Source organism: Monocercomonoides exilis, assembly GCF_001643675.1.
Source record: "Monocercomonoides exilis strain PA203 chromosome Unknown scaffold28-1221067, whole genome shotgun sequence".
Lineage (NCBI taxonomy): Eukaryota > Preaxostyla > Oxymonadida > Polymastigidae > Monocercomonoides > Monocercomonoides exilis.
The window spans coordinates 172510-196136 of record NW_027150573.1 but is presented as its reverse complement, the minus strand read 5'-3'; the positions used below and the strand labels follow the sequence as shown (position 1 = coordinate 196136).

The following is a 23627-nucleotide window of genomic DNA, read 5'->3' as shown; positions in this document are numbered from 1 at the left end:
GATCAGTTTATTTTTTAATATTTTTTTAAAATTTTAAAAATGGACATTAAAGGAACTGCTGCTCGCCCAAGTCTAACATTTAATTTTGAAAAAGAAAAACAAAGACGTCTTTTTGTTCAGCACAGTTTTTTTACTGATCCAATTGAGAATTTTCAAATTGCAGTTGTTTTAAAGAAATACCCTCCAGAAGAGAAAGAAGGAAAATCTGAAAACCAACAACCGCAATCAAATACTTTATTGGATGGTGTTCAATTGTCTGATGGGAAAATTTGGGCAGGAATCGTTGGATGGCAGCAAAAGATTTTTTCTCCAAGGTTTCAAGATGTTCTTGTATTATTTAAATTATCATATCCAAATTAAAAAACCCTTAGAGAAGTTATGTACTATAGGCAAAACGCAGATAAATTTCTTGAAGACAAGAACCCAATTGAGTATGATTATGTCAATAAGATTTCAACCGCGTGGGAGCAATCTCATGGAACCTATATGGGAAATATTATTTATACTTATCCAGCTCAAGATGGAAAAGTACCAAAAAGTTTTCTAGGTGCAAAATATACAACATCAAAGAGGTTTGCACAAGATTTTTTTCATAAAAAAATCATTTTCTTCTCAAAATAACATATTCAACAAAAGCACTTCTCTATCTACACTTGTAATACAAGAAAAGCATTTATATGAAGGTGAAGTACTTGAAATAAAAACAGGAAGAACTTTTCCTTCAATATCGATGCACATATATGCAGCAATCGTCGAAGAAGTTATGAAGAATGGAGAGCAAACGCCTGTGCAACTTGGAGAAGAACTGCTCTGCACAATCTCACTCACAGACACAGGCAGACTCGACATCCGCCCGCCTTTGCTGACTGGATCCAATGCTCCATACCGCTTCCGGTCCACGCTCAACAACTGCGTGTATGAGTACACGTTGGAAGACGCCAGCATCAAGCGCTCTGTCGAAGACGAGAACCGCGAGATGCTGGAGAAGCAGCGCGTCTATGAGCAGGCAGCGGCAGTGCGGGACTCGTCGATGCAGAAGGGAGTGTTTGTGTCTCCGCTCCCGCGCGACGGCGATCTGCGGTATTTCTACTTCATCGAGCTGGCGTCGCTGTACGGGTTTGACTACAAAAACCTCGCTGCACATGTGGCACTTGATTTTCCAGACGGCTGGTGGAGCAGTGGAGAGGCAGACGACTACGACGAGATAAACGAAATGGAGGAAGAAGACCTGTTGAGCGAGAGCGATATGGAGCAAGATATGGAAGAGGAGGAGGTTCAGATGGGAAACCAGAGTGGAATAAGAAAGAAGAAGAGAAAAGGCAAAAACAACACAGGAATTGAATACGAGGATGAGTATGGAGCCGAGGGAGAGGAAGGGGCAGATGACGAGGAAGAAGATATGGAGATGTATGAGAGCGAAGAAGAAGACAACGCAGCCGTCACACGAAAGAGGCTGAACAAACTGGCAAAGCAGTCACGTCGCAAAATTCCTCCTTTGAAGAAAGATAGCTCAACAACAAAAGGCACAAAAACTGACGAATCGCTACAGCATCCATCTTTTGCTTCATCATCATCATCATCATCATCATCTTCTTCTTCTTCTTCTTCTTCATCTTCTTCTTCTTCACCAGAGCCTCTGCCTCGCTCTGTCAAGTACTATTCAGCCGACGGATCGTATCAGTTGCGGCGCGGCGGTACGATTGCACGGCGTACTCAGACAGGAAAAACGAAGGCCAACCGTATTTTCGGCAGCAAAGAGACACATTTGGGCTTCCCCATTGAAGCAGAGGCCGTTCTGCCAGCAGAGACACGAAGAATGTCCGCAGAGCCTCCGCGTGTGATTGTGGCAGTGGTGACGCCGTCTACGTCGTCCTCGCTGCTTCCTCTGCCGCTGATGGCTGCTCCTTTCTCTGCTGCCTACAATGCTGCCGTGGAAGAAAGAGAGACGACAGTTGGCTACTGCTGCCTCGATCTCCCAACAGACGCCGGGTTTGCTGTGAGAGTGGTGCCTGCCTGGCGGCCCACTCCAACGATCGCTGAAATGCTGAGGGAGAAGTTTATTGGAGGAGGGCCGAAGGTGTTTGACGCGAGGGATGTAGCATTTCCGCAGCTGCAGTACAGGTCGCTTCCTCTGCAGACAGCTGAGAGCTTGAATAAGAGAACACTGGAAAGCGAATCACCTAGTTTGCAATCATCATCATCTTCTTCTTCTTCTTCCTCTTCCTCTTCATCTATTCAACCGTACAGCCACTCAGTCCGCTTTGTCAACAAATACGGCTTCTCCACCGAATCCAGCGGTTTTGTCGTCCTCCGCTTCCACATCGCTGTTCAACTGTCAGCACCTGCCCTGAAGCGAGCAGCTCAGAAGAAGAAAGAAGACTTTTCACTCCACCCTACCCGCTTGCCCCAGTCGCTCATTCCGCTCCCTCTTCGCTGGCTGAGCGTCCTTCCATCTACAGCAGCACAGTTGCTCAAAAAAGCAGTTGATTATTCGAAGAAGAAGAAGGGCATTTTGAATGAAGGGAAGATGGAAAGAGGGGAGATGTCGGCAAGTCAGTCAGCGTTTGGCTCTTCTTCTTCGTCGTCTTCTTCTTCGTCGTCTTCTTCGTTTCGCTCTCGATTTTCTGCAAGGCCTTCAGCTTCATCATCATCATCATCTTCTTCTTCCATTCCATCTTCATTCTTTTCATCAGTTCCGTCTTCTGCTTCTGCTTCTGCCTCATCCTCATCTCAACAGCCGTCTTTTCTCGCCAAGCCACCATCAACACCCACATCACCATCCATGTCATCCTCTTTCTCTTCTTCTTCCTCTCTTTCCACTCCTCTTTCAGCCAGCACAAGCTCTGTGGCTACTCCTCCTAAGACTTCTCTCTCTTCTCTTCTGCAGAGAATGAAGGCAAGCCGCGCATCACCTGGGTCGGTTCCACACGCAGCGCCTGCTCCTTCTGCACATGAAGATGCGCAGCCTCCTTCTTGAACTTTTTGATCTGAACTATCCTGTTATGATTGATTTTGTAACAAAATCTTTTTCAAATGAAGATTTGAACTTATACTATTTTAAAATTGTTGCCTCGGAGAATTCTTCAAATTTTGAAATTTGAGGAATATCATGTAGATATATTTGCATCTTAACACATCCATTTTTTCATATGTTTTATTGTAATATTTTCTTTGTGAAATGAACTTCCCTTAATTAAAAAGGTTCTCTTTGTCTGGAATTCTTTTTTCTCGTTTCTTTGAGCAGCGAGATAGGTTTGGCTTGAAAAATTAGCATAATTTAATCACATTTTTAAATTTATGAATAAAACATACTTCAATATTTCAATAATAATTTATATCAAACAAATATTTATGGATTTTTCTTTTTGAATTGATAAATTTTGGTAGGAAGAAAAAATGGCCGAATTTGAAAAAGCTCCTGTTGAAGAAATAGAATATGAGAAAAGAGATATGCGAGAGGCCGCATATAAAGCGCCTGAAATATTTGCCGGACCTTCAACATTGATAACTGGGAAAAGATGGATCTATTTACCGGAAGAGAAAAAAATTGTTCAAAAAGAAGTATCTTATGTTCCCGTACTGTTAAAGGTCTTTGACGAGTTGCTTGTAAATGCATCAGATAACAAGCAAAGAGACACAGAAGATATTAAAATGACTTTTATAAAAGTTAACATTGATCCGGAGCAAAACGTTGTAACTGTAGCAAATGACGGAAGAGGAATTGCAGTGAAAATAAATGAAAAACACAAGATTTATAACGCTGAATTGATTTTTGCGAATGTACTTAGTAGTAGTAATTACAACACTTCAACAAAGAGATTGACTGGTGGCATTAATGGTCTTGGTGCAAAGCTAACGAATATATTTTCTAAGCAATTTGATGTACTTACAATATGCGATGGAGAAAGATATGAACTTCATTGCGCAGAAAATATGCTTCAAATACACGGCCGTGTAACAACTCCAACAAGCGCAAAAGAAAAAGAAAAGCTAAAAAAGAAAGGCAATCTGACAGAAATTAGATACGTACCAGATTTGCAGCGTTTTAATATGGAAGTTATGGATCATGACTTGTTGTCCCTGATGTACAAGCGAGTAGTTGACATGGCAGCATGCAATATTAATTTAAAAGTTATTTTGAACGGAGATCAAATTCAGTTCAAAAACTTTGAAGAATATGTGAAAATGTATGATTTCCCAACAGAAGACGAAGAAGAGACAGAAGAACTTCAACCAAAAAAGCCCAAAATGATTCATGTAAAAATCGGTGATCGATGGGAAATCGTTGCGATGCCGAGCAAGAATGGCTTTAGACAAGTGAGCTTTGTGAATTCCATCGATACATTTGACGGAGGTCCACATGTTGATCTTGTAGTGTCAAAAATTGCAGATGTTCTAATTAAAGAAGCAGCAAAGAAAAACAAATCTGCCAAGTTTACAACAGCCATGGTCAGAGAACAGTTATGCTTGTTTGTGCGTTGCCTTCTTTTCAATCCAACGTTTACTACCCAAGAAAAAACAAAGTTACTTGTTTGCCAGTCAGATGTGAAGAAAGAATGTGTGATAGACGAAGAGGTCATAAAAAAGCTTGGGAAAATGGGTGTCTTGGAGCAAATGCTCCAGTTAGCTCAAAAGCAAGCTGATTCAAAGCTCAAAAAAGGAACTGATGGAAAGAAAACAATTCGAGTACGCGGAATTCCAAAGTTAGAAGATGCCAACATGGCTGGTACTCGTAATGCGCGTAACTGCACACTTATTCTGACCGAAGGAGATTCTGCCAAATCGCTTGCTGTTGCAGGGCTTGGAGTGATTGGTAGAGACAATTATGGAGTGTTTCCACTGAGAGGTAAAGTGATCAATGTGAGAGATGCAACAGCATCACAGCTGTCGCAAAATGCTGAATTTACAAATATAAAGAAAATCATGGGGCTTCAGCAAGGCAAACATTATGATGATATTAAGGATCTGAGATATGGGCATCTGATGATTATGGCTGATCAGGATCATGATGGGTCTCACATCAAGGGACTTCTCATCAACATGTTCGAAAAGATGTGGCCATCTCTTTTGAAATACAACGGCTTTATGCAGGAGTTCATCACACCAATCATCAAAGCAACGAAAGGAAAAACAGTGAAGTCATTTTACACTGAATCATCGTTTGAGGAATGGAGGCAGAGGAACGGCACCCGCGGATGGAAGATCAAGTACTATAAGGGTCTGGGTACCTCCACACCTGCTGAAGCGAAAGAGTACTTCTTCGATCTTGATCGCCATCAAAAGGACTTTGTTTGGACAGATGACAGACAATGCTCAGACGCTATTGATCTGGCTTTTTCAAAGAAGAGAGCAGATCACAGAAAAGACTGGCTGAACTCATACAAAGAAGGAGATTCACTGGATTCAACAGATGATGTTGTTCCATACCCAGATTTCATTAACAAAGAACTTATCCAGTTTTCACGTGCTGATTGTATGAGATCTATTCCATCTGTTGTTGATGGATTTAAGCCTGGACAACGAAAGATTTTATATGCCTGCTTTAAGCGTAATCTTAAGAATGAAATTAAAGTTGCCCAGCTTTCTGGATACGTTGCAGAAGTATCATCATACCATCACGGTGAACAGTCACTTCAGTCAACGATTGTTAACCTTGCACGTGATTTCGTCGGAAGCAACAACATCAATCTTCTTGTTCCTTCTGGTCAATTCGGTACACGTCTGTCAGGTGGCAAAGATGCTGCGTCTGCTCGTTACATTTTCACAAAGCTGAATCCGCTTGCAAGACTGATCTTTCGAGAAGAAGACGACAGATTGCTGAAGTATCTGGATGATGATGGTATGCCAATCGAGCCTGAGTGGTATGTTCCCATCATTCCGATGTGCCTTGTCAATGGTGCAGACGGTATTGGAACTGGATGGTCAACGAAAGTGCCTTGCTTTTCACCTGCAGATATCCTTAATAACATTCGAAACTTCATCAACCAAAAGCCCTTCGAAGTTATGGCTCCGTGGTATCGTGATTTTGAAGGGAAAATACTGTATTCTGAAGCAGAAGGAAAGTACTATTCGTTTGGTACATTCTACATAACTCCTGAAAATACAGTGGAGATTGTTGAGCTTCCCATTCAAAAGTGGACTGACGATTATAAGGAATGGTTGGAAGAGAATCAAGGATCTGAATCAAAGGCTGATATATGGGTGAAAGACTTCAGACAATATCACACCCACACACAAGTTCATTTCAGCATCACTTTGATGGAAGGGCATGAACACGATTTCGATGGCCCCGACGCATACAAAAAACTAGGACTTGTTACACCAATTAACACCACTAACATGACGCTGTTCGACAAATACGGAAAGATTCGCCAGTATGCATCACCATTGGAGATTATGAAGGAATTTTGTGAGCTTCGTTTTGAATACTACATGGAACGAAAGAAATCAATGCTGAAGATTCTGAGAGAGCAACTGAAGAGATTGTCGAACAAAGCACGATTCGTTCAAGAAATCATTGATGAAAAAATAACAGTGAACAACAAACGCAAAAATGAGATTGAGAGAGATCTTGAAAAGCGCAACTTTGATAGAATGCCCCGTTCAGAAGCAGCTGATTTGCTTGTTGGAAACCTTCACAAAGTTAAATCCATTGTTAGTGAAGAGGAAGAGGCTGAAGCAAATGAATCGCAAGGAGAAGGAGAAGATGAGGATGAGGATGAAGACGAAGAAGAGCCAGCACCCTCAACTGCCAGAGGCCGTGGAAAAGCATCAGCTTCATCAGCATCAACTTCCTCGACAGCAAAAACAAAAGAAGCAACCGGAGTGAGTTATGATTACTTGCTGAGCCTGCCAATTTACAATCTCACAAAAGAAAAAGTGGATGCCATTTTAAAAGAAAAAGAACTTAAAGAAAAAGAGATTGAAACTGTAACCCAAAAATCTTCGAATGAGCTTTGGCTCTCTGACTTGGATGCATTTGAAGAAGCTTGGAAAAAGCAAGAAAAGAAAAGAAAAGAAATATTAGCGCAGACTCCAAAGAAGAAAGGAGAAAGAGGAGGAAGAGGCGGCAGAGGAAGAGGAAAGAGATCAGGCGATGATTCAGATTCAGATGCTGACTTTGACAAAAAGAAGAAAGGAAAAGGTAAAAAAGCAGATAAATCATCAGAGCCACAGAAAACATCCGAGTGGAGGTACATTGACCCTGTGCTGCCAACAGTGAAGAAAACGCGAGGCTCAAGGGGGAAAAGCGGAGAAGAATTATCTCTTTTACCCACTGACGATATTCCAACTCCGTCATTGACGCCAATCCCTTCAGGATCTCCAACTCCTACACCAGGATATTCCTCTTCTGAGTTTAGTGATTTCCCTGGCTCATCTGGTTCTGCATCAGCATCTGTGTCTGCATCTTCAGCGTCATCTTTTTCAATGAATGAAGATTTCTCGTCAATGAGTGTCTTCGAAGCTGAGGTTGCAAAGAAGAAATTGAAAGAAGCGAAATCTGGAAAAGCAACTTCCCGAACAGCAAAAAGCAAGCAAGCAAGTGCAAGCAGCGGAGATATGGATATTGATGAAGACGATGTTGATGTTCAGCCAAAAAAAGTAAAAAGAAAAGCCAGCCCAAAAGAAACATCAACAAAAAGTGCAGCTGCAACAAAGAGAAGAAGGCCAAAGAAGCAAGACTCAGATGATGAAGATTCATTTTCTGTTGAATCTGATGACAACGAAGACTTCAACATCTTCAGTGATCATGTGAGTGATGCTTATGACGAGTCAGAAGACTCTGATGAGAATGACGATGATTTTGACTCACTTATTGAAAAGGAAAAATCAACTACACCACGACCCAGAGTGTATCAAAGGAAGAGAAAGTCAAATGATCTCTTCAATGCTTCTTCAGAAGCTATTGATACTGCCATTCCATCACCTTCTGCCTCTCCTTCAACTACACCTTCTTTGTCTCCTGTGAAATCATCTGGTAGTTCGTCTTCAAAGCGTATAGCTGACGATGACGAAGACGATGAAGATGACGATGATGACCTGCTGCTTGAAATTGACGATGACAACAAAAAGAAAGCGCCTGCGGTAAAGCCAAAATCAAAGCCAAAGGCAACGCCAAAGGCAGCCTCAAAAGCATCTGCTAAAACATCACCAAAAACATCACCGAAAGCGAAGGGCAAAACTTCAGCTTCAACTCAGAAGTCTGTTTTCAAAGGCATTTCATTCGATGACGAAGACGATCTTTTCATGCAAAAAGTGAAAATGGTTGCTCAGTCAAGCCTTTCATCAGCAACTTCAGCTGCATCATCAACAACTTCATCATCCACAACAACAACATCTGTTCAGCAATCGAAAAAGATTGAAACATCGAAGGTTGAACAGGAAAAAAGTACTTCAGCAAAAAGAAGCCAAAAAAAGACGGAAAATGAGGATGACGATTCAAATTCAAAAAGGTCACTTCGAAAAAGAATTGTGAAGTCATTTTCATTTGACGAATCGGAATCAGAAAACGATGTTTCTGACAACAGCATCAATGAAGATAGCGAAGATAGCGATTTTGAAATCGAATGAAAAAGTTAGAATTATAAGTGCGGATTAAAACAACTCATTTTTTCGATGCCGTTTGATAATATCTTATATACTCACTTCGTACTCGATTAGTCATTTTTTATTTTTAATTATTTTTCGCATTTCCAAAAATGATTTTTAGAAAAATAAGTATTTTTTTTAACAGTGAATGTACGTGAAGCATGTCGTAAAGCAAAGTTATTCTATCAAGATGCTTGTTATGGGATTTGAAAAAAAGATTATTTCTTCATTTCTTCGAGCTGAATTCAAAAGAAAGTAAGTTTTAGTGACTATTCATTTTTTCACCTGACTTTACAGCAATTTGTTTGATTGAGAGGAGACTCAATCAATCCTTTGGAACAGATTATTGAAACATTTTCCCACAGATTTTAATTAAAAATGTGATATTATCTTTAAGGATCAATGAAAATCTCGAAATTGATTACAAATATTACTAAAAAATTAAGTCTTTTTGATTGGAAAAAATAAATATTCCAATAATCTCATAAATATATTGGCTTTTCTGTGCTATGTCGAAAACAATGGAAAATCGTCAATAATAAAAAATAATAATCATTATATTTCTTTTATTTCATTTTCCTTTATGCAATAAACATATTTTTTGAATGGGCGTGATCAAAATGACAATGGATCGAGTTAACTTTTATCGATAAAGCACGCAACATCAGAAACATTCATTTGCAACAAAGTGTTTTTTTTTTTACAAATTTTGATTATGATTGCAGTAAATTTGTATTAAATGCAAGTGGTAATATTGCGTACACTCCTTCGATGCTTTTCGTGATTCAACAACCTTCAGAGAAGACGATCCACTCCCATCAGATGCAACAACCACCCCATTTCCTTCTGTCAACCTCACATTCTTCACGGACAAGTTCACCAGAATGCTTTCTCCTGATGTTGTAGATGACAAAAACGGGGCAGATAAAGAGAATGAAGAAGATAGATTCGGCTCAGAGAACAATGGTTTTGAGATATTCAAATCTTTGATCTCCACATCAGACATCGATAGCTATAACAGCAGCACCACAAACACTGATGACGATATCACATATTCTCCAGTATTGCTCATGGTGATCACAACATCCTCCAATGAGAGTGACCCACCTCCATCAGATATCACAACCACACTCGGGGAAGGGCCTGCATTTGAGTTGCAGTCAACCTTCATGTGCAATAAACCAAGGTGACCTGCTGACACACTGAACAGCGTTCCTACCGATGAAAGTGTTCCTGTTCCAATCGAACTTTCCGTCCTCCCTTTCCCAATGACTGAAATCTTCTTTTCCCCAATCTCAATCGTTGTTGTCTCGCTTGTGTGATTCCCTTCCAGCAGCGTGATTGCCAAGCTAATCTGTATTTCGCACATCTCAAACGCCTTCTGCACCGTTTTGCACGGATTTGACTCATTCGTCCCGCACGGATCAATCAAATCATTTCCATTCACTGAGGCATAAATTGTCTTGTCCTTCAGCCAATCCCACTTTTAGGTGTGCTGATATTTCCAACTCCCTGTACTCGAATAATCATATCCATGACATACTCTCTGGTCATCTGTATTGGTGGTGTAACATTCATAGAACGGATTGTTAGAAGAAAATAGGTTGTTAGCTTGAAAATACGCATCATTTCCATATGGAATGGAAGTTGTGCATCTGCAATCATGGAAGAAGAAGAAATAACAATAAATCACATCATTTTGTGATGCTTGTTTGTATGGATAAAGATACAATCCTCCTCCATATGACAATGCTGAGCATGAAATAAACTGAATGCTCCTCATTTTGAATTGATTGGGAACAGTTTTACAAAACATGCCTCCGCCGCCTGTGCTTGTAAGTGAACATGAAGTGAAACTGCAGTCAAACATACACGCACTATCCTCTCCTTCTCCCTTTTCTTTTGCAATGCATCTTAGACGGAAAGTTGGTTATATTGTTGATAAAGACCTTTTTGTCGCTCTCACCGTTCAGTTATTTTGTATATTTTTAAATATTTTATACATTTACAAGCTTGCAATACAATTATGGATATTGTTGAATGGCGACCATCTTGCAGTTTGATTTGAATAACATTTTATGAAATGATACACAAAGGTACGCAAAAACCATTTCGTGATAATATCTAAAATTTTAATTTTGTATTTGAATCCTATTGTAGAATTGTTCAGGAAAAAACGATTTTCCATCATATAATTTTGATCCTTATGACTTTTGAAAGAATTGTGATTTTCTTTGAGAGTTTTATCTTGAATTTTTTTATAAAAAAAGAATCAATTAAAATTGTAAGGCTTATGTATTTTCCAACTGAAGGCAATTTTATTACAAAGAACAAAAAATAGAAATTGAATCTATTGAAAAGAAAAATAAAACAATCACATAACGTTCGAACAAAAGAGCAGAAACAAAATTAAAAAAAACTTGGATAAAACAAATCAACGAGTCCTTGATCAATGCAAAGTTGCATCGTTTTTATCTTCTTTTATAAATCTTTTTTTCTTTCTTTGACATTAAAATGCTTAGAACATTCCGAATAAATTGTTCAAAAAAGTATTCTTTGATAATAAATGGATAAGATTTGGGAGCAGAAATGAAGTGATAAGTATTCAGATGCATATAGAAGGAAATAAAAAATATCACCACATAAAAAATCGTTCAAAGAGAACATTATTTTCAATCGCTTCCCATTACAGCTTCAAAAATCGAAGAAAGATCGTCTTTTGAAATGAACGATAATTCAATATCTTTAAGCATCTCTCTTGTAAGTGTTGAAGAAGGAGATGAAGGCTGTGCGGATTTCGAGTTTGATTTCGATGTGTCCAAATGATTTGGTTGATTATGTTGTGAGTCATGAGATGATGAGATCGAAAACGAAGTCGAAGGTGATAATGAAAATGCATGCGATTCGTTTTCTGCTGAAGAACGATTGAGAGATGATGGAGAAGATGGAGATAAAGGCTGGGATTGAAGTGGAGTGGAGCAGGCTGTCTTTTGTTGCTCCACTTTTTTAGTAGTCGTTTTGGGTTTGACAGGTGAAGTACCATGATGTACTTGCTCTTGAACCTTTCTTGATGTCTGTGCTTTGGGTTGCGTCTTAATCATTGATGAGGATGAAGGAGAAGATTTCGTATTCTCTGAAGGAGATAGAGGAGAAGGACTTGCCCTTTGAATGGATGCAGAAGGCGATAATTTTGACTTCTTCTCTGATTGTAATTGTGTCGTATTATTAACATTTGAATCTGGTTGTTTTTCGATTCGTTGTGGTGTTTGCTTTTTTGTCGGTTGCGTTTCCTCTTTCACTTCTGATTTTGTTGATCTTGATGTTTGCAATGAATTATCCGCGATCGAACGAATAGGCCTGTCTATTTTTTGTGATTGAGAAGGAGTTTGAAGAGCAGAACAAGGTGTTGAATGGAAACTACCTTGAGAAGGCGATAAAAGGCAAGGAGGTGACAATGAAGGCACGCACTCAGAAAACTCCTCAATTTTGCTGCTTTCTTCTTTTTTCTCTTCAGTTTTCAATTGTTTCGAGTTTGCGGTTAACTCAGAAGATTCATTTTCTGGTAAACGTTTTTGTTTTGTTGATTTAAGACTATCTGATGAGGTAGATTGAGTTGCTCCACTTTTACTTGTCTTTAGTTTATCTGAATCAATTTCTTCACCACTTTTCTTTTTCCCCGTGCTTTTTAGCAAAGGATTTGTTCTTGTGGAAGATTTAGCTCTGCTGCTAACGCTTTGAGGTTGGCTTCGCAAAGTTGCAGGTGTCTGAGAACTTTTCGTTTTTGATGATGAATTACTTCTTCCTGTTGAGCTTCGTTTTGTTGTGGAAGCAGAGTTTATGCTGTGTGATCGTGTGAGTGAAGATGCTCTTGATGGCTTTGCTTGTTTGCCTTTTGATTTCAATTTTGAATCAGTTTGTGTCTCTACCGTCGCTTTTGTTGACTCTTTTGCTTCATAATTTGCAACACTCGAGCGATCTGTGAAAGGAGCCTTTTCTGATGAAAGCGTCGGAAGCGTTTCTGATGTATTTTCTGTTTGCAATGTTGAAAGAGAAGAAACCGATTCCTCTTTAACATTATGCTGAGCAGTTGCATGATAATTAAGATTATTAACAGAAGATTCTTCAACATCTTTCTTTGTCTCTTCTTGAGGTTCATTCTCCAAATGCGCCTCTTCGTTTGATGGAGAAGAGGCTGCTGCGTTCCATCCAGAAGGCCAACGGATTTGTGCTACGGGAAGAGGCAGTGGCGGAACAAACACGGTTGGCTGGCTTTGAGGAGAACCGATTACAACTGGATGAGGAGAAGGCAGCATTACTAAAGGAAACGAGCTCGCATTCGCCATGTCAGTGCCAGACATTGGATTCTCCCTTGACGAAGAAGGAAAAGATTGAAGCGCGGGAGAGAGAAGAACCAGCTGCCTAACAGTTGCAGAACCTTGTGATGAGTCAAAATTCATAAGTGGTTGAGGAGAAGGAGATAGGCTGCTTTGATTTTGAGGAGTTAGTGCTTGATGTGGTGGTGGAAGGTCGGCAATTGGGTGTGGTGAAAGAAAAACAGATTGCTGAGGCTGTTGAATTATCTGCTGATGCTGCAGTGGTGTCTGTGACATGTAATTAGACGAGCCAAAAGAAGGCTGCGTTATTTCAGGTGTTTTGACTGCAAAATTCCGTTCATCATTCATTATTGGAGAGACTACAAAAGACGGACTTTGCTCATTTAATGCTCTGTGAGAAAGAGGAGAAGCAGAAATTTCTCTGATTTGTGGATTTACATTTGACTGAGATGAAACATTCAGCGAAGCTCCAAGCAAATTGCCTTGTCGCATCTCCTTTTGCTTCTTTTGCTTCTTTGCATTGATCTTTTTCTTTTTTTTTCCAACTTTCTCTCTTAAACGTCTCAACCTTTCTGCTTCTCGCATTCTGTCATTGAATGGAAGACTGGCAAGCCATCGTTCTTCAGTCTGCTTTTGCTGCTTCAGCCGCTCCGCTTTTATTCTCTTTGCTTCAATTCTCCTTTCTTCTGGTGTTTCTCCAGCAAGTTGCTGAGATAACTCCAACTGGTGTCGAGGAGTGTGATCTCGTCTGTTTGACAAAATTGGATGCAGCAAAGGTGCACTTTCGTTGCCTTCCTCACCTTCTTGATAACTTGGTATAAGATTTCTCATTGAGTTATTCAGTTCTTCTTGTTCCTGCTCTCGCTCTCTTGATTTTCTTCTCTGCAGAATCCGTTCCCTCTCTTTCCTCAACTTAGCTTTTTCTTCATTTTCCTTCAGCAACATTTCAGTCTCTTCGTCAATTCCACACTTCTTTCTGTTTTCTCTTGCTTTCTTTTCTTCTTCGATTTGCATTCTTCTGTTTGAAAGGAAAAAGTCGTGCTTTGTGGACTGGACAACAAACGGACGGCTTTGAGAAGGCGAAGTCGATCTTGAGGCATTCAAACGAGGAGGAAGTGAAGTCGCCGATGGATAAAACTCATCCTTCCCTGATTCGCTCCATGGTGTTGATTTCCCCCTTGCAACTGGACTGTAAGAACGAGCCCTTTTATTCTTTTTGGCTGATCTTGCTCTGCTATTCCCTCTTCCTCTGCGCTTTTCAAGCATTGCTGGATTTCGCAAGTCACGCTTTTTCTTCTTCGTATTCTTGCTGCTTTTCAGCTTCTTTGGACTGACATCAAATGAAACTGATTTTCTTTTCTTAGGTTTCTTATTCTCTGGTCCATTTTCCTCCTCCTCATCTTCTTCATTTCCCCCTTCTTTTGCTGAGGCACTGGTTCGTCGAATAATTGGTGGTGCTTCCATCGGATCTTCCATTGGAACAATCCAAAATGGTGTTCCTATTCGCGCAACAAGAGTTGGCGTTTCATAAGGAGAGTTGGATGCATTTTGTGCTGTTTTGTTTTCATCTCTTTTGTTTTTCTCTTTTTGATTTTTGTTGTCTATGTTTGACTTTCCATCACTTTCTTCACCCGCTAAAGATTCGAATTTTTGTTTCTTGTTCTTTCTGTTTCCTTGTTTTTCTTCTCCTTTGTCTTCAGGCAAACGAGTCTCAGAATTTTTACCTTTCTCTCTTCCTCTCTTTTCAATAAGCACCCGAACCAGCTCTGTCAATGCTCTGTGCTCTCTTTGGTTGAGTTCTTCTGCCCTCTGCGAAAGAAGCGATCGAAGGCTTTGCGGCGTGTAAGCTCCACTGTCCCACTCTCTTGAATAGCTGGTGTGACGAGAAGATGGAGTTATTGTAGACTCTGTTTGACTTTTGCCGTCACTCATTCCCATTCTGAATGGAGATGATGGCGTTTTCGTTGGAGTTTCTGTCGGCCTTTCAGAAGAGCTGCTGCTTTCTCTTTCACTCAAAAGCAACTGTGTTCGAGGCGCAGAACGATTTGTATCAGAACTTGCAGGATATGATTCTTCTTCTTCTTCTTTGAAATTGGAGCTGTCTCTTCCTCCATTCAACAATTCCCATTTTTTGCTGATTGACTCCTTCGTCTTCATCACATCTCTTTGAAGCCATTTCAGCTCTTCTTCAAGCAAAGCATCTTCCTTTGACATAACTTCTGTTCTGTTCTGTTTTCCTGACTTACTCTCTTTTTGATTGCCTTTTTCTTTTAGACTTACAGAATCTGTTTGCTTCGGTTGTTCAGCAAGAATTTGCGCTTGCGAAACTTTTTCATCTGAAATGCTACCAACCTTGCTTTGCTTACTCGCACGAGACGAGCGCATCAATTCTGCTTCGGCTTCCAAATCTCTCCTTCGAGCCTCCATCAGCTTGTTTAGTATTTCTTCGTCTTTGTAAGGCGTTGCTTTGCTCTCTTCCAAAGGCAATTCTGGTGTTTGAATGGACTCCCAGCTCTCAGGCTCTGTCATCGCTTTGCTCTTTTCGTTCTCTCTTTCTTGCTCAATCATCAAGCGGAGCTTGTTGTACTTTGGCTGAGCTTCTGGTGTGTTTGTGCTGTTTTTCGGAGAAATAGCTGATTCATTGGCTTTTTGTTTTTCTCTTTCTTCTGCAATTATCCGCTTAACCTCATTTTCCATTTCCTCTGCATTCTTCAAGAGCTTTTCTTCTTCTTCCCTTGCTATTTTGGCGCTGATAAGTGCACGTGCCGAAGGAGTCAATTCCGAATATTGTTCACTGCGAGAAGATGGAAGTGGAGCAATTGAACTGAAAGGCGTCAAATAAGAATGCTCTTCTTCTGGTTTGGTTTGGCTGAAACCTGAGATTGAAGGAAGAGGAGTTTCTCCATTAACATTTGATTGTGCAGATGCATTTGGTGAATGAAGAGACAAGAACGAAGAATTGTTCGGCTCGATTGAAGGAGGTGGTGGAGGTGGAGGAAGTTTCAAAGTCTTCTGTGGCAAATCGGATTTCTGCTGTTCACTAAGAATTGCCCTGACATGTTCAGTTCCCTGTTCATCTTCAATTGCCACTGGAGCATCTCCGCTTTTGCGGACAGTTGAGAAAGAATCGATTTGAACTGTGTTTCCTCCTTTTGACGATGAAGAAAATGGAGTTGTTGGTTGGACGATGACAGATGTGGGTGAAGAGAATGTCACAGAAGTTGTTGCAATCGAAGAAGGAGAAGAAGAAGCGGTAGATGACTTGTGGCTGTGGATTGATGTGGATTGAGGAGCAGATGGTGTTGAGATTGCTGAAGATAAAGGAGTGGCGAGAGTGTGACTGGAGCTTTCAAGCTGTGAAATGTTTGTGTATGTTGTGCTGTCTGGTAGAAATGAAAATGAAGTGGTTGAATGTGGAATAGGAATGGATGAAGGGGAAGAAGAAGATGCAGAAGAAGAAGAAGAAGAAGATGATGATGATGAAGTGATCAAGTTATCAGAACGAATTGAAGGATATGCAAATTGAGTTTTTGAAGCATCGTTAAGTCCAAATGAAGAAGATGATCCATTTGCATTCGCTGCAGAAGAAGGTGTCTCATTCTCATTTAACAGTTCGGTCGGTTCTTTTCCTTTCTTTGCAGATTGTAATGGCTCATCATCTGTTGCATTGTAAGACTCAGAGAAATCATCCAGCTCTTCTTCATCGTCTGTGACGCTCCCTTCAGAAAGCAAAGAACTTCCCTCGAGCTCATCTCCTTCCTCAATCAATTCATCAGTTTCATCTTTATCTGAGGCATTGTTGTTGCGACTTGAAAATGTTTTTTGTTTCTTCTTTTCATCGCTTTCAGAATTCACAACACTGTCATCTGCTTCATGAGTATTATTAGCATTCAAGCTCTCATCTTGGAACAAAGACATTTCATTCCCAAAAAAGCTTTCCTCTTCTTTTTGTTCTTCTTTTGCAATTTCGTCTTCTTTGTCTGCGTCAATGGAAATCTCTGAGTCGCCTTCGTCATTCTCTCCATTGTCTTCATCACTGTCGTATTCATCACCCTCTTCTTCGTCATCTTCATCGCTGTATTCATCTTCATCGTCACCTTCATCGTCATCGTAGTCTTCTTCGTCTTCTTCTTCATTTTCATCCAATTCACTTGTTCTTTCCTCTGTTCTTGCTGTTTTGACCGTTCTCTTCGTTGGCACAGCACGTCCACTTCCTCCCAGCAACCGAGGTCGATCGTCTGAATATCGTCCAATTGCGAACTCCAAACTTCGAATGGCCGGATGTTTCGATGAAAGTGGAGGAATCACTGCAGCTTCGGGTATTCTGTCTGAATTATCAGGAAGAGCAAGATCTGCTTTACGTGGCTGCGCTGCAAATGATGAAGAAGAGACAGAAGTCGAAGTCGAAGTCGAAGTTGAAGATGAAGCAGAGGCTGGGACAAGTGATTGAGGCGGCTGAGTCAAATAGTCTGGAAGCAACGAAGCATGCCCAAGATCTGCATTTTGATTTGGATTTTCCTTTTCATTCTTCAGCTGTGTGTAGTCCGTGTGATGAATCACTGATGAAAGAAGCCTTCCATTTTTGGAATGTTTCCTTCCTTTGTGTCTTTTTGACCTTTTCTCTTCTTTTTCTCTCTCTTTCTCTTTTTGCATCCGAACTGCTCTTTTGTGGATGTTTCTCGCTTCTCTTTCCACCTCTTTTGCTCTTTCTCTGCTGAGAAAGCCGTCTTTTGTGACAGAATGCTCTGAGCGATTGCTTCTTGCTGAAGTTTCGTGAACGGAATGCGAGCGGCTCTGTGAAAATGAGTTCGAATGAGAGCGAGGCTGACGATGTGACGTGGAGTGAGTGCGTGTTTGAGATGAATGAAATGATGTGGAGGATGGGTTGTTTGGATGGAGGTGACGTGCGAAGTGCAATGATGGTGTTGATGATGGTCTTTGCTTTGGCTCTTCTTTGCTTATTTTTGAATGTGAATAAGCTGATTGGCTTGTCATTTGCTGGGAATGAGAAGAAAGATAAGGTGATTGCTTGATCTCTGTTCTTGTTGGAGATTCAGGGAGAGGCATCGCAGGAGCTGTAAGGAAATGCTGTGAGGGAAGTGGAAGCTGCACATCATCAGATGTCGCTGGAGCAGTGAAAATTGGAGTTTGTGAAGTGAACGAGTGTGTAAAGACGGATGGATGTGGAGGAGGTGGAAGATGGGAAGAGAGATCTGCAGGTGCTTGCATCCAAGAAGGGTATGTCGATGGAGTGGGGATTTGTGGCTGAGGATGCTGCTGATCAGTCACATCAAGCGAAGAATGTGAAGACAATGGTGCATTTACAGTTTGTTGCTTTCTATTTTCTGCAAGTGCTATTGAGGAAAAAACTGTTGGCTGTGCCTGCTGTGGAGTCAACATATGAATGTCTGTAATGTTCGAGCGATTAGTTTTTTGAGAAGGTGAAGTGACATCAACTTGAGGTGGAAGAGGCATATTTCGAGACTGGTTACTTTGATGTGGATTGAATGACGTGTTTGTTTGAGGTGAAATATAAGCATCAGATGGAAATATTGGAGACGGAGATAAGTGACCAACAATCGAAAGCTCTCTTTTGGTTTGCATAGAAAACTCCGTTTTTGAAACAGGATTGTATTCGGTTTTATCTTTGTTCAAAACACTTTCGTGAATTTGCCTTTCTTCTGTTTCTAATTTTCCTTCTGGATTTTTTCGTTCAGTTTCTGCTTTTTGTTGGTTTTCAGTGTTTGTTGCAGCCTCTTTTGAGTCATTTGTATCGCTTGTCAGATCTTCCAGTGTGAGTTTTTTATCTGATCGTTCCAAGCTGCGAGTCAGATTCTGTTTAGCACCTTTTTGTCTTTTTTGATAGCGCTTTTCAGTTCTTCCTGTGTTTGAATGAGGATTCTCATGTTTAGCAGCTGTATCCTTTTCAGCTTCTTCTTCTTCTTCTGTTCTTTGATTGCTATCAATCAAAGTTTTTTGATGGGAATCCTCTTTGTATGTCTGAACTGTTTGTGAATGGAATGAAAATGGCTCAGTCTGAAACACCTCTGAGGTTGTAATATCATCTGATTTCATAGCATTACTCACCTCATTTCTTCTTGTCTCTGCTTCTCTTTCTGTGGAAAGAAGATTTTCTTTTTCTTTTTCTTTTTCTTTTTCTTTCTCCTTTATATTCCTTGGATCAAACGAAGAATCACGCAATTTCTGTTTTGCAGCCAGTTTTTCCTTTATTTTTGATTGCTTTCTGACTGAGCTATCTGGATTCCTTTCCAATTCGTGTACTCTTTCTCTCCACAGTGACACCTCCTGCTTCAAATCATTTGCAGCCCTCCATTGCTCCAGCGCAAATTGCTGTGCTTCTTTCGCTCCCATCGTCAAAAGCAGCGAGTTAACCTGCTTTTCCAGCCATTTTCCTTCTGTGGAACGAGAAAATGAACGAGAAGAGGATCTGTCTTGTGTGTGTGTTTGGGCATTCTCTGTCTGATGTTTTGAATCAGTGGATGTTTGTGAATACACAATCCGCATCATAACTGCTTGGTTCATCAGAGAAATCATTTTTTCTTGTTCTGCCTGCTTCATTTTATTTTTCGAGTCTTCAAATCTTTTTGTTGCATCTGCAATTATTTCTTCTTTAGAGGCAAGCTGCTTGCGGCAATCAGAAAGAACAGAAGAAATCTGTTCCTTGTGCTTCTTTTCCAACTCTGCCATTTGCGCTTTTAATTCCTCGTTCTCGCAGATGATGTGCTCTTCAATGCAATTTCGATACATCAACAGCTCAAAATGTGAGGCATTTCCTCTTTCAGTTGCAAAAGAAGATGCAGATAAAGAAGTTTCTTGATTATTTTTCATGGCAGTGTCAATTTGAGGTTGCACTGTTGATTGAGGGAAATCTGAATGAGAATGAGATGAGAAGCGTATCTTATTCAATTCTTCAGGCATTGCAAAAGTGGCTTCTTCTGCTTCTTTCAAAAATGTTTGTAATTTTTCAATGAATTTATCTTCAGAAATAGCAATGTCGTTTTCTTTCTCTTTGGCTTGCTCCAAATTCTTTTTCAACAACTCTTCAATTTCTCCATATTTCTGTCCCAAGACATCCAGCTGCCTTTGCACAGAACTCAAATCTTCGGCTCGTTTGCCTTCTGATTCAGATGACAAAGTTTCAATTCCACTGAATTCATTCAGCTTCAAATTCATCACTTTGTTCTCCGCCAAAAGCAGCTCTCTTTCCATTTCATTCATAACATTTTGCCTTTTGAGTTGGGCCATCCTCTTTTTTGTTGCTTTCTCTTTTTTCTTCATCTTCGCCAAGCATATTGCTCCATCCAGCCATCGCCTCATCCATCTCATCTGCTTCATACGCTCTCCTTCTGCAGCAATCACATATCGCATTTTGCTTTCCTCTCTTTCTGCTCTTTCTTGATTGTCTCGCATGAAATTCTCATTTTCTGCATCTTTCCTCTTTGCTCGTTCCTCAGCCAGCTCCAGTTTTGTTTGTATGATTGCTTTTTTCAGCGCATCAACTCTGTTTTCCAACTGTTCTTTTTCTGATTGGAGCTGTGTGGAAGAGGCACACGCCGCTTTAATCACATCACGAAGTGGACGAAAGATGGCAAGACAGGTGCTGACCAGAGACTTCTGTTGAGCATCTGACTGTTTTGAGAACAATGAAGATGATTCACTTTCTATTGACTCTGGTGAGTTATATTTGAATGACGGTTTTGGATGTGCTGTTGATTGTGGTGTGTCAATTGAAGACAAAGCAGGAGATAGAATGGAATCTGCTTGTTTCTCTATTTCTTCAATTGATTCAAACATTTTGTTGCTTTCATCTTTCATAGGCATAAAATCAGTTTCTCTCTTAATCGACTGAGATGTTTTCTTGTTCTTCTTTTGTTCTTCACCATTTGCACTTTTTCCAAAGTTTAATTCTTTTGAATCTCGAGATTGTGCAGCAAGCAGCAGAAGAGTATTCAAGTTGATTTCAGAAAGCATTCGCTCAATTGTGTCTGTTGGAGAAGGAGTCGAAAGCCATTTGGCAGTAAAATCACCATAAGCTTCAGTTTGTTTGGTTTTATGAACGCCAGATGAATACAATTTAGTTGACTCTTTAACATTTTCTTCTTCTTGTTTGGTTAATCCTTTGCGTGTTCTTTGATCTACATCTTTCAACATTGTTTCAATTTCTTTTTCTTCATTAGAAATGATTCTTTCTCTGTCTCTCTCTTTCATCTCCTTTTCTCGTTCTTCCATCAAAGACAGCTTCAGCAAAAGTGCTCGTTTATCTTCTTCCAATGCTGAAATTTCAGCTAAATTGCGTTCAGATTTAATCACATCCTCTTCGTTATCTTTATTCATCAATGATTCACTGATTGTTTGAATATTCATTGGTTCTTCTCTTCTTTGATTTTGAGCATTATTTGCTAGTATTTCTTTAGCATCACCAAAAATGCAGTTATCTTCAGAAGAGCTTTCACTTTCCTCCAAATAAAAAGACAAGGGAATGCGAGTTGAACGATATCGTTGATTTTCAATGTGTTTGCGACGGAAGACACGTTTTGAAGGGCTTTTTGAATCAGATTCGTCGGAATGTTCAACTGCATCTGCAGAATATGATCTTCTTTTGTAAATTTCATCATCATCATCATCATCTTCTTCTTCTTCTTCAGATGAGCCATTTTCAGAAAGTTCGTCGTGAATATCCGAAGAATAAGAACGAGTCTCATCAGATGCTGAATCTGTTGAAGACTGCTTGCTGTTTTTTGTTCCTTTTTTCTGAGATCTATTTCTGAGAAAGTGAGAGAATGGGAAAGAAATGTTTGCATCTTCAGATTTCGACTGTGAAATATCAATCGAGCCTGCTCTACGCTTTCTCCGTTTGTATCTTCTTCGAATGTTACCTAATTGTTTTCTCAGTTTGACACTTCTTTTCTCTTCATCTGCCAATTTCAGAGTCAATTGAGATATTTTTTGCTTCAGTGTTCTGATAAAGGCAGGCAGCGAAAGCGTTTCTTCTGTTTTCTCTAAACTCTCCGAAATGGCTGGTGCATCCATTTTCATTGAAAAAGAATATCGATGCTGCAGCTGCGAAGGCGAAGGCGTATCTATCATTGATCCTTTGCTTCTGTTTTTCTCTTTTTCTTTCTCTTTTTCTCTTTCTTGTCCTTCTAAAATAAGTGAAGAATCGAAGTCTTTGCGAAAGTTGTATGATTCCGCCATGTCTGCACTTCCTGTGACTTCTTCATTTTCTGCTTCCTTTTTAAGCTTCATGTTAAGTAAACGTAGTGTGTCCTTGTATTCGTTATTTTGTAATTGAACCGCTCTTATCTCCTTTATTTTTTGATTTCTCATTTTAGCTTCGAGCTCCAGTTCAGCTTCAAGCGATCTGATTTTCCTTTCTTGGTCAATCCATACATGCTGATTTCCTTCATTTTTTTCTTTACATTTCAATTTTTGTTGATGTAGTTGCTTCATCAAATCTTCAGCCTTTTCTTTTGCAAGTTTGTTCTCTTCTTTTTGTCGTATAATAATCATTTGTTGTGAAATCATCCTTCGTCTAAGTTCGGCAAATGGAACATCTTTTGAAAATCGAATGTTTTCGGCAAGCCATTGATTTTGACCACTTTTTGTTGTCTGATCTTTGCTTCTAACTTTTTCAACCTTTGGCTTTGATTCAGTAAAATCGTCATTTTTCTTAGGATGCGAATCTTTTTGCATTTCACGCTCATTGCTTATGTTCCCTCCATTCTTTTCATTCATTTGCTCAATTTTATCCATCATTGATTTAATTTCTAAGAGCATTTTTTCTTTTTCTTCTTTCCATTGTTCTCTTTCTTTTTCTTGCTCGATTTTAAATAAGTTTACGAATTCTTTGCATTCGTCATTGAATGACTTTTCGCATTGATTAATTTTTTGTTCCGTTTTTAGAATAATTTCTCCTTCTTCTGAAGATATATTCGATTCGTTAAATGCAGGAGTGTCTGTTCCTTTGTCCAACATTTCATTTCTCGTTCTTTTCACATTGTCAAAAAAGAAGTATTATTAAAGATAAGTGTAATTTTGTTGTTCATTTGTCAAATTAAAAAGGAGGTTTGCATACTGATTGTTTTTTTCTTTTTCAAGTTCTTGAAGTTGCATCTTTGATAATCTAATGACATGTGACTCTAATTCTAAAATTCTTTTTTGTTGCCGAGAAATTAACTCCTGAGCATCTTTTGATATCATGTAAAAACGTTAATAGTGTTTAATTTTTTATTCAATTACGAATTATATGTGCCTTTTTCAATTATCTCAAACTTATTGGACATTTTTGGAAGAAATAACAAAAAAGAATCGAATATTTTTCTCTAAATTATGATTAACTTGTTTATTTTTTCTATTTTTCTTTTTCAATATTTTGATTTTTCGAAGTCAGACATAGAAAATACAAATTATTGAGAAGCGTTGAGTTTTTTTAGACGTGAAGTTAAAAAAAGGTTTCAACACAAAGAACATCAATTTCTCAAACAACAAAAAAAGAAAATTAAAATTTAAATTTGTTTGAAGTTGAATATAACAAATTCAATTGATTGTATTTTATTAACAATGACTCACAATAGGATGAACATGCAAAAGCAACAAACTGCTTTTGAAATCACATAATTTAACCCAATACAAAATTTTCATTTTAATAGTTTTATTTTTTGAAATGAAATTTGAAGAGCCATA

The 23627-nt window shown here is 39.4% G+C and overlaps 4 protein-coding genes across 4 annotated transcripts; 2 read left to right on the top strand and 2 right to left on the bottom strand.

Annotated features, from left to right (window-relative positions):
- The first annotated feature begins 6 nt into the window (after positions 1-6).
- On the top strand, positions 7-3346 carry MONOS_2676 (putative Ciliary basal body-associated, B9 protein). The gene is made up of 2 exons (XM_067872613.1): positions 7-572; positions 637-3346. The coding sequence occupies exons 1-2, from the start codon at positions 379-381 to the stop codon at positions 2975-2977; spliced, it is 2535 nt and encodes an 844-aa protein (XP_067725575.1). The 5' UTR covers positions 7-378; the 3' UTR covers positions 2978-3346.
- Positions 3192-8715, top strand: MONOS_2677 (TOP2, topoisomerase IIA). The gene is made up of 2 exons (XM_067872614.1): positions 3192-3252; positions 3388-8715. Exon 2 carries the CDS (start codon positions 3397-3399, stop codon positions 8569-8571), a length of 5175 nt encoding a protein of 1724 aa, XP_067725574.1. The 5' UTR covers positions 3192-3252; positions 3388-3396; the 3' UTR covers positions 8572-8715.
- Positions 8716-9601: 886 nt separating this feature from the next.
- Positions 9602-9958, bottom strand: MONOS_2678 (uncharacterized protein; the record flags this gene model as incomplete). Its single annotated transcript, XM_067872615.1, has 1 exon — positions 9602-9958. The coding sequence occupies one exon, from the start codon at positions 9956-9958 to the stop codon at positions 9602-9604; it is 357 nt and encodes a 118-aa protein (XP_067725573.1).
- A 910-nt stretch (positions 9959-10868) lies between these two features.
- Positions 10869-23144, bottom strand: MONOS_2679 (uncharacterized protein; the record flags this gene model as incomplete). Its single annotated transcript, XM_067872616.1, has 2 exons — positions 10869-22932; positions 23020-23144. The coding sequence occupies 2 exons, from the start codon at positions 23142-23144 to the stop codon at positions 11262-11264; spliced, it is 11796 nt and encodes a 3931-aa protein (XP_067725572.1). The 3' UTR covers positions 10869-11261.
- Between the last annotated feature and the right edge of the window lie 483 nt (positions 23145-23627).

Bases quoted from the DNA above. Each gene is read 5' to 3' on its own strand.
- MONOS_2676 (XM_067872613.1), top strand. From the start codon at position 379: ATGTACTATAGGCAAAACGCAGATAAATTTCTTGAAGACAAGAACCCA. The intron at 573-636 runs GTTTGCACAAGA...ATTCAACAAAAG, and splicing joins AAATATACAACATCAAAGAG to CACTTCTCTATCTACACTTG.
- MONOS_2677 (XM_067872614.1), top strand. From the start codon at position 3,397: ATGGCCGAATTTGAAAAAGCTCCTGTTGAAGAAATAGAATATGAGAAA.